At 32.5% G+C, this 11,160-nt stretch overlaps 1 protein-coding gene and 1 pseudogene across 1 annotated transcript; both read right to left on the bottom strand.

Moving 5' to 3' along the window:
* Nucleotides 1-3,311, bottom strand: part of LOC111635334 — a 39,899-nt pseudogene extending 36,588 nt beyond the window's left edge.
* A 4,525-nt stretch (nucleotides 3,312-7,836) lies between these two features.
* On the bottom strand, nucleotides 7,837-9,787 carry LOC111634989. The gene has a single exon (XM_023379836.1). The coding sequence runs from the start codon at nucleotides 9,769-9,771 to the stop codon at nucleotides 8,866-8,868; it is 906 nt and encodes a 301-aa protein (XP_023235604.1). The 5' UTR covers nucleotides 9,772-9,787; the 3' UTR covers nucleotides 7,837-8,865.
* Between the last annotated feature and the right edge of the window lie 1,373 nt (nucleotides 9,788-11,160).

The following is an 11,160-nucleotide window of genomic DNA, read 5'->3' as shown; positions in this document are numbered from 1 at the left end:
CCGTATAACACGGTAGTTACGTTCCAAAAAATTGCCGTGTTATGCGAATCCGTGTTATACGAAACAAAGAACTAATACGAAAAGGAGGGTTAGGTTCCAAAAATTAAAAAACATGCTAGTATATTTTCATAATTAAGATAAATATCTTCATTAAAATTTTTTAAGTGATACATATTAATATAAATTAAACAATGTTTTCTTCGTCATCACTAAAAACACTATTAATTAACCGAGAGCGTTTTCTTTTTGGCAAGTTATCCTTATCCTCTGAGCATTTTTCTGCATTATCTTCAGATCCATGCTTTACCTTTTGCAAAAAGTGTGTAATTTTAGTTTGCTTGCTTCTAGTTAAAAGATTACAATTTTTGTGATAACTCAGGATGTATTTCTTCATAATTCGAAGTTTAGACAATTTACAAAAAGTCAAATTAACTTTTGAGTCCATCTTTATCCTTTATACACTACCACAGAAGTAACAGTCTTAAAAAATTTGCTTTGAAGAACTCTTCTTAAATACAGGTAAAAATTGGTAAAAAAACTTCACAAGGTTAAAAGAGATCAAGTGTCAGCCTTTTCTTGTAGGTTTCTGACACTTTTACAATTAAAAACACAAAGAAATTCTTCACCCTTATCATTTTTATCCACCTTTTTAAACTGCTTCTGGCCCTCTAGTGGTAGTTATGAGTATTTGCTTCTGGCCCTCTGTGGTAGTGTATAAAGGATAAAGATAAACTCAAAAAGTTAATTTGACTTTTTGCAAATAGTCTAAATTTCGAATTACGTAGTTAAAAGATCTTTATAAATTTCCTTATATGGCTCTAAGCACTTATGAAGAATAAAGCAAGTATGGAATAAGGGGAAAACATCTGGCAACATCAGAAGCAGAAGCGTCAAGATCTGGCAACATTGAAACAAGTTTCGAGAAGGACAATGTGCAACGACAGAAGGCGAGAAAAGAAAATTTACATACTAATAGTTCATGAAAATAATAATTTTCATGAACTTAATTTTCATGAACTATTATTACTTAAGTATGTAAAAATTTATTACATTTTATGTTGTACGAGGGTTTTACCCAATTCTCGAACCGTGTCAGAGTGAATCCATGCTATAACAGTACCATGTTATACGGGGATGATACCAATTCTCAAACCATGTTAGAGTGTATCCGTGCTATAGAAGTACCATATTATATGGGGGTTACCTGTATTAAACACTATACTTATTCTCTATGAAATGTGTTTTTGGTATGTATTTTGGAGTATCTAGAATGAATTAATTGAATTTACATTGTTTCATATGGAAATAATTGCCTCAATTTTTGTCAGTTTCTGATTTCACTGATTGTTTTTGGACAGATTATCGACAAAAACCAAGGTATCACTGTATTTATTTACCAATACACAAACATGATCACTGCAGCAAGCTCATAATTGCATTTCTTAGAAACTTCATTGCAGGTACAGAAACCAGTGTATACAAAAAACACTTTGATGTCCAAAGTCACAAAACATTGACAAAGTTTTTATTTCACTAATTTATCTAAAAATTATATTACTGTCACATGCAAAAATCAGAATTTTGGCATTTTTACAACATTCATTTTAATTTTTTTTTTACATAGCAAGTTATCTACCAGGTGCACCAGTTAATAATGCAGATTTTTCAAAGAAAACATAATTTCAAAAAAAAAAAAAACATCAAAAGTGCTTTATTCAAAGTAATGTCCATTGCTAGCTACACATTTCCCCGTCTTTCAGGCAATTTGTGGATACTGTCCCAATAGAACTTTCTTTGTTTTGAGGCAAACCATTTCAGAGACCCATTTTTCCACTTCTTTGTATGTTTTAAGTGCTGCTCAGAAAATGCATGTGCCATCAATCAGAACAAGTGGAAATCAGAAGGAGCAAGGTTTGGTGAGTACGACAGGTGGGTTAATACTTTCCAGGCAAGATCTTTTAATGTGTCTTTAACTGGGATAGGTCTTTTTCTAACTGGGACCAGATTATTTTCTACTTTTCTTTCAACTCAAAGTTCTATTGTGGGATCTAACAGCTTGCAGAAGAGTATGAAATCTTTGTTGGCTTATTGGTGCAATAAAAAAGTCAGGTGCAGTTCCATCTGTGGCCCACAGATCATCTGTATTTAGTTGATATGACTTCTTCACATCAGTAAGGTATAACACACATAGGAAAACTGATATTTCCTCAAGATCAGTGCATGGACAGTCTTGTGTATTGTGTGAATAAACAAGTTGCCATTCTATCTAGCTCTTGATTTGTGTATTTAAAATATAAGAAATTACATTATCTGGCAAAAATACTTCCAACAATCTAAAATAGTTTTATATTCATAGCTCTACCTTTTTACACCTCGTAGCTATGCTTCAACACTTCATTCAGCTAAAAATGACAAGTATAAACATAGTAGGGGCAAGATTGCAGATGTGAATAACTCTGTTGAAATCTCAACAGAGCTACAGAGCATGCCCAGCCCATAGGAACAAAAAAGTCAAAGAAATCATACCTCTATAGTAACCCTTCATGAGATATAGTCCCCAAAATCAGCCTACTTCCGGGCACAATTGGGAGTCACATTGCACATCTACTAAACTCATTGCATGTTTAATAGACAATCCAGCACGGTGGTCAGATATTCTAATGATATTAATCGGAAAAGAATAAAGGAAAGTCCAACACACGACCCTTTGCGTGATCTTCACCCCTAGATGCGGAACTCCAACAACAGCAGTTCCAATCACCATCTCACTCGTGGACATCGTGTTTGCAAGCAAGTTACGTTATAGGCACGGCAAACCAGTATCTATAACAAATAATAAACGCATTAACTTCTAATGACCAAAAACAGTTTTTAAATTGAACCAGTACTTCTGACTATCCTTCACACTCCGTATCAGTCAAGGCGCGCTTTCACTTGCCTCGACAGATGCTCCGTACGTAGCCGCGAGTACCTCGGCATCTACTCAAGACGAGTCCCAATACCCCTAAAATTATATAAGATCAAATACTCCACGAACAATTAAGTGAGCAATTCAAAGCCAGCATAGTCACGTGGGATAAATAATAAAATGCGATGGTCTTAGTGGATCGCGCCTGGAAGTAGGCTGGATAAACATGTTTAATCCTAAAGTAGAAAAATACAACACACAAAATTGGATGTTTATAAGCTTTAAAATTAAAACCATTCAATTTTTTACCTGAATTTCCTAACAATTTCCAAATAATCATGGTTATTATTCTTGTAACTTACTATACGACCGTCTCACCATCAGTTCAGTTGGAACACTGTTGCCAACTGTTACGTTTATATAATTTTTAGACATAATTATATAAAATTTCATTATTCTCACAAAGTTAATAATATAACATCAAATTTATGTAATGTTTTTATAATTATAAAATAATTACATTTTATTTTTAAAATTCTGAATAGAATTTTAAACCGATATTTTTGTATAGTAACGTATTATGAATTCATGACGTGAAGAAGTACGCATACTGTATTTATATTATTGAGCATGAATTATTTAAAATCATACGTTAATATAGTGAAAACGTATAAAAATTAAACTAAATATCGAAGAGGTTGTATGTGTTTGGCCATCCGACTGCCTGGACAAATCTATAATATAAATGAAATAAAGGCCCTCTTAGGATCTCAGAGCAAAAATATTTTTACTTTAGTCGCTAGACAAGTGCAGTGTGAGCATGCATGTGATATAATTTACTATACGATACGTACGCTGTGGTTCTGGATTATTTTTGTGGACTGAATAAAATATACAGCAAAACCCGTGTAAAGCAGAATCGCATGGTACTGAATATTTTTTCCAGTTTGCCAGGTTTCCATTTTGAACAGGTTCTTTTTTAACATAGAAAATCGTTCCGTTTCGAATAATTTTTTTTTTCTGTTTAGGCTTGTTTCCTTTATTCGGGTTCTGTTTTAGACAGGATTTACCGCATACTCTGTAATTTAGGTAAATATTTTAACTTTAATATAACTAGAAGAAAGAAATACTTATAAAATCCAGAATTGGACAATTAATTACTGCACAAATATGGAATTCCCATTGCACAACTCGAAATTCCCATTACGCACTTTGTGTGCATTTGCACGTTAGAATATGCACTGGTGCAAAACATATTCTGAATAGGCATAATCTAAAATCTAGGTTTTTTTCATACAATTTCAACATATCAAACATTAACAAATATATAACATTTTTCATAAACCATTAGGTTTTAATAAAAAAAATTAGGTTTAAATAAAAAATTAGTAAATTTCATATGCATAAACCTAATTTTTTCCAATTTTTGTGACCTAAAATTTTTACTACATCCCTCGAATGGTCGCGACCCTTAATTTAAAAAATGCTGTCCTATGTCAAAAAAAACCTGTTTTAGACAGCTCACTACTTGAAACTACTCTGTAATAAAATGTATTAATTAATGTAGTACCTATACTTTGTACAAATAGAAACATAATGGCATTTCGACAGAAAATTTATTTGTACAAATTTTCTTCTACTACACATCAATCAGTCGGTCTAAAAGTACAGTATAGCAGTTAACAGTCTCGAAAAGTATGAAAAAGGTGTTCCTTATAACCAAGAATATACAGTAGTCGCAGGGAAGAATTCTCTGGGCTTACTTAGCATGCGNAAAGTATTGGTGTTAAATCTGTCTTATAATATCATTACGACTCCTGTAAATCGGGTTATCCGATAATAAAATACAATACCAATATAGCCCTATCGTTGAAAAAATTTGCTTATTTTTTTCTCATCTCGAGTTTTGCTTAATAGAAATGGCTAAAAAGTGCGCAAAATACGTACGGAAATACGGTATTACAGCAACACCTGTATTGGATGACCACCTGTATAAAAGACCACTTTTTGTAGGAACCGTGGGTGGTCGCCATAGACAGGTTTTACTGCATATCAAATAAAGTAACCAACAAAAATAATTTAGAACTATTTCAAATTAATCACATTTAAAATCAATATGTTTGGATTGAGAACAGGTACATTAAAAGCAGCAAGGAGGCCAAGGGGCCTAATATCCCAAGGAAAAATAACCAGTATATTTTCCTAATTAAAATTCATTTTTTATTTATATTGCATGGTGTCTTCTATTTCTACATTACTTATGAATTAGTGGTCACATAAGGAAGATTTTATTGAGTTTGAATTAAAAATTTTTTTTATCAGTTCACTTAGCTCGTCCAAGATTAAATCCTGAGTGCATCACTGATTAAAAGAGGTATATTGTATTAAATATAAGTTAAAAGCATATATTTAAGGAAAAAAATTCTATTGTAATAGCAATTTAAGTTTTCCAGAAACCCTGTAATTAAATTATTAAACTAAATATCTAAAATAAATTCTTAAATCAAACTTAGTTTTTTAAACATAGATGATTGAAAAAAATATATTATATTAAGAGCTTTATCCTGATTGTCTTCTGCAGCCTAACTCCAACCTTTATATACCCACCATGCCAGGGTAAAGCAATAGCTGGCTGAGTGCCAAAGAGGGAGTTATAGGTTGTGGATGCTGAGTCGTCTCTAGTCAGCATAGTGAGTAATCAGTATGCTTATGTCTAACTTGTAAGTTAACAGTTCTGGACACAAAGATCAAATGGAGGTCTGGAATGTAACTAGCAACACATCCATACAGTAAGCAGCAGCATGACTACTTAACTTAATTCTTATACTGTATTTCTTATAGCCTAATGAATTTTGGACTAATAAAAAGCAACTAATGTAACTGTTTTATTAAATAAATTGTCAATTTTTTTGTGCATATAAATAACATCTTATTACACCTGAAATGTTGATTTGATTTACAACAATAATTACTCCAAAATTTTTGACAGGATTGTATATAGTTAGAGCTACAATGATTATATNGCTTCTTGTATATATTGAATTTTTTCAAGTATACTATTCCAATCTTCAATAAATATTAAAGGACATATTTCTAATAATTTATGTCTATCCAAATTTGAGGGTTTCGGGAGGTCTCCAAACATATAGATTTGCAAAAGAAACTTGGAAGGTCAAATTTGACACGATTTCAATACTTTTCCGTTTTACATACATTACAAGTTGGGAAGTAAAAAGGAGATTTTTTGATGACTCCGACTCCGACTCCACAGCCCTGACAGTACTTGCAGTTTTTTTAACTCCTCTCTTCGTTGGCACTAAGATGGGGTGACTAGACATCTCCGATTTTCGGGCTGTTTTCGGTTTTGCCTGTTTTTAATATTTGACTGTAGAATCAATCTTTGAATAAAGCAATTTTATTAACAAGCCAATATAATATCACCGATTTAATAATCACGATAATTGGCTGCAGCTGTCACATGATTTTGGCGTCATCTCGTCTCACGAGCAGAAATACGTAAAAATAATAAAAACAAGTTTTTATATCTTTGTTTCGCGTCAATTATCTATTTTAGAATTAAAATAAATAAACTGTTTATTTTTGCCATTTCCAGTATTTTGTAAAAAATCCTGCGTATGGACCTGATTTTAGGCTAAATTGTATATATTCTCCTATTAGTTCTTGTAAGAAAACAATAATTCTTCTCTCACTAAAGCTGAAGCAATTAATGAAAGAACAAATAAATATCTCAAACTTAAAAATATTTACAATTATTCACTAGCAATCTATTTAAATAACTAACAATGCCTGGTTGCAATTTTTAATCATATTTTTAATTTTTTTAAATTTAAAATATATGCTCTCCACCTCAAATTAGTAGTCCCGATAACAAAGAAACAAACCCATTTATGTAACTCCGTTCTGGGAAAAATTTTTGAATTGAAATCAGGCGACTTTCGGTTTGCATCTGAAGTTCGTATACAGCTAATCGGGGCTTCCTGCACCATTCTTTCCACATATGATCTCTATGATACAAGTACGATCTATCTAACTCTGTTCTCGAGATTAAGGAAAGACAGATGGATGAAAGTGGAAATTTATAGGTCTATTCTTTCAAGATAGTTTTACGTAGGAAGATAGTTTTACGCAAAGGCCTATTTTATTACAAAAGTATGCGCGAAAAGAATGCGTTTTAAGTGAAAGCTGAGATCAACACAAAATAAAATGAAAGCAAGAGAGATTTTCTACCTCCCACCCGTATGTGTAAGGAAAACAAAAGGGAAAGTGTTTAATCACGTTAAATTAGGCTTGGTTTTGGAGGGTGCAGTTGAGGAATACGTAGGCTTCGAAGTTGCTTGAACTGCGGCTTAACTCGTAATAATAATATCATCTCTTAATATTTTAAATCCGCTGAACAATCCTACTTTGGATTACAATAAAAATTAATCATAAATAATAATTCATTGTGTTATGAAGCAGCACCATCTGTGGAGAAAGAAAAACCAACAACAAACTCACAAAACTGACTGGTTATCACTGTATATTAATTAACAACTTTAGAATAATTTTAATAAGATTTTCTCTCTGCCCTGTAGACATATTTAAAGCCTTTTTCCATACTCCTCATGGGTTTAATCAGAAACATAACTGAGTGGTAAGGGACTGAGGAGGCCACTAAGGCGTACCTCTTGAGAATGAAAATCGGCTATGTCGGTCAATGCCGACAATTCTGCTCGTGGATTACATCCACGAAGAGGATTGTCGTGGTGGCGAATGAATGATTCCAGGACAGACAAAAGAGTCCAATGGTTGTTGCCACAAGCTTATTTTACAAAGCAATATACAAGGGTTAAAGTTACGCTGACTGTGGAAGCAGTGGTCGGGGTGCACAATGAGTTGAACATCCGAACGGATGCATGTCGACCCAAAAAGTGAGTTAGCCTCAGTCCTGACATCACATAAGTTGGGGACAGTGGATAAGTGCTGTGTTGCCAACTGCCTCAGGTCAGACTGTCCATGAAAATTCCTGTAGTTGTTCACATGTCCCCAGATGTAGGCTGATACCTTTACCAGCTGTCTTCAATAGGAAGTATTGCTGGCAAGATGGATGGATGAAGTAGTTAAGGCATCAACCTACCACTATGGAAAGTCTGGGAGTGAATCCAATCAGACTGAAAAGTCAGAAACTTTCAAAGGTGGTCTGTACTTCAACCCCAGCTGCCTCATTGTGGGTCTGGCCAAACTCACAATTGTCTTCTTAACATATACTGGGCAGAGTAAAAAGTATTTTTAAACAAAAATAGCTGAATTTTATTATAAATTATTAAGGATTTTATACTTCAATATTTTCTGGCATTGCACAATTTTTTATGATGCATGTTTCATCAGACAAACCACATTCATTGATTGATTGTTTGGAATGATAATTATTGTAAATTAGTCTTTGAAATTTACAATAAAAGACTAGAAAAAAATATTTTAAACATTGAAATGTTGAAAAGTGAACTGTTGTTTAAAATATTTGGAGAACAGACTTTTTATTATTAAGATAATAATTTTTACTTTTTTGTAATAAAATCATTGAAAAGGTGCTAAAACTCAGTAACTTAGGAAAAGTACCTCACTAAAGATAAAGTTCAAAATGTTCTACTGCTTCTGTAACTTCAAACTTCATCTTCAGGAGTAAGCTTAATCTAAAATTGTAAAATTAGAATAAAATTTTATTTCAATTTCAGATTGGATTTTTTCTTGAATATGAATTAGCATGAAAATATTTAATTGTTCTAAGATTCTTTTAGGTAATTTAATGGATTGTTGCTTATAATAGGACACATTTATATTTACAGTTGAAATTAAACAAAACTGTGAAATAGTTCATTAAACTACATTCTAATAATTAATACAGTACTGTATATTTTTCACGTTCTAATTTATTTCAAATTAAAATAATTTTATACTCATACATCATCATCTGAGTTTTCATCTAAATCTAATTCCTTCATAATATCACAAAATACATAGTATTCTTCTAATGATATTCCACAAATTTTTGCAAAATCTCTATTTGTTGTATCAGCAATCTTTTTCAATGAAATATTAGTTAAGATATTTTTCTTTGGAGATAATCTTTTAAATTTTCCACACATAACGGCACACATATGCCTAGTTTTAATATGTAATAAAGTATGTTCTAAACACTTTCCTTTTACGATCTGCATCTGAGTAAATCCCATAGCTTCTTGTATATATTGAATTTTTTCAAGTATACTATTCCAATCTTCAATAAATATTAAAGGACATATTTCTAATAATTTATGTCTATCCAAATTTGTAAACATCTTGTAAATATCTTTTACTCTTTCATCTATATATTTATCTTTTAATAACAACAACCAAGGAGTGTTATTAATAATCATTAATAATTTTTTTTCACCTAATTTTTGCTCTCTCCACTTGTTAATTGTATTATTTAAATCATTTGGTTTAATTTCCAAAATGCTAGGTACAGTCATTAAAATATTTTTGATGTCATTTATTGAAAATCCATGTTTATTTAATATTTCAATTGTGTTATTCCAATGTGTAACTGGATAGTTCAATAGTTGAGATTTGGTTTTCCACATGTCATCTAATTCTTCTTCAGTCAGTCCATGTGATAATAAAACAGTATTCAACTCTTGATTTTCTAAATATGTAGCATAATGTTGTTTCATTACAATCTTGAAGGTCAAATTAGAATATTTGCATGGCACTTTTAATTGAGTTTGTAAACAGCTATATATTATATGTGTAGTATATAATCTTCTCATACACAAACTGGATCTTGCAAAATTAAAAAGGCGAGTAACAAGCTGCATCTTCATTTTTCTTTAAATATCCCTAGATGAANTCGGGCCAGGGGACCTATTCTGAGCTCTTCTGATAACTCAACGAGAGCGACACACGGGATATTCGATAAGTCCCCTTAACGAAAGAGAAACCTTAGTTAACGAACCTTAGACAAATCGCTATTCTGTGCTTCACGTTAAGTGGATTTCGCTACGGGTAGTCGGTCGAGATGTGTCTGGGTTCCACGCTATCGATAGCTGTTACGCTTTAACTAATCACAGTTTAGTTAGCATTGTATTTTTGTCACGTGACTGCAACCCGCTATTTTCTAAGTGAAGCACGTGGTTTTAGCATTGTCGCGTACCAGCTCTAGTGAAATAGTTTTGTTTTAAAATGTCGAAGAAAGGCCAACGAAGCCAGCGAACTACAAGTCGCCAGTTCGAGATGCTCGTTAATTTTATAGAAGACAACTCTAAATTAATGTTAGGGAAGTTAAACGCTTTCTTTGCCGTAAAAGATCGCCAGAAATTGTGACAAGAAATAGTCGACCGTCTGAATTCCGATGGAGTCGGTTCACAAAAAGACACAGAAAGATGGCGAAAAGTAACTGAGAGCTTAGAATATAAATATATGACTATCATTTTAATTTATACATATGCGAATGAAACCTATTTCAGAAATAATGTTAATGATATAGCTACTTGCTTTAAATTTTAACAATATAGCAATTACATTATTCATACAATATTCACAAATAGTTAAGGTAATTATTTTTAAGCAATACAACAACATAGTTTATTAACTCTCTCTCCAATTGCTCGTAAAGTAAAATCATTCGTACACCAAAGGACGCCACGCTGTTTTCACTTTCGTTACATTCCTAACGGCAGGTTGAGAGTGACCGATAACAAAAGCTTAGTTATCGCACGTGACTATCGGAACCGAAAACGAAACGTACGGCTCGGAATAGCATGTTCACGATTGATTAAACGCGAATCACGTGGTTCCGATAAAAACTGGTTTTTATTGTATTCGTTAGCTTAACGATACTATTCAGAATAGGTTCCCAGATTATATCGAAAGCTTGCGGTATCCAATCAGCATACACGTATTGTGTGTGAGGTTAGCCGATTGGGGTGAGGAGTTTTCCGACAGCCGAGCGGTCAACTCCGTCGTGTGGGAGTGTTAAAATTATGGCGTAATAATCAAGTAAATGTGAAAAATTGTAAAATAATATAGGCCTAATTTGTTACACATATGTATTATCTAAGATTTTATTAAACATTTTTTTCTAAATTTTTGTTTTCTTTAGTCTCCGGCCCCAATTAAAAATTATTTGTATGTATTTATATGCGAAATTATACCCCGACTTACGCGGTTACCGCTCGGTCCCACCTATCGCGTAAGTTCGGGGTATTACTGTA

This window comes from Centruroides sculpturatus, unplaced genomic scaffold (assembly GCF_000671375.1).
Source record: "Centruroides sculpturatus isolate CEXI.00-Female unplaced genomic scaffold, Cexi_2.0 scaffold108, whole genome shotgun sequence".
Classification (NCBI taxonomy): domain Eukaryota; kingdom Metazoa; phylum Arthropoda; class Arachnida; order Scorpiones; family Buthidae; genus Centruroides; species Centruroides sculpturatus.
Note: the sequence above shows the minus strand (reverse complement) of the source record. Positions and strands in the feature narration are given on the sequence as shown.

Excerpts from the sequence above, each read along its gene's own strand:
- LOC111634989 (XM_023379836.1), bottom strand. The coding sequence starts at position 9,771 with ATGAAGATGCAGCTTGTTACTCGCCTTTTTAATTTTGCAAGATCCAGT.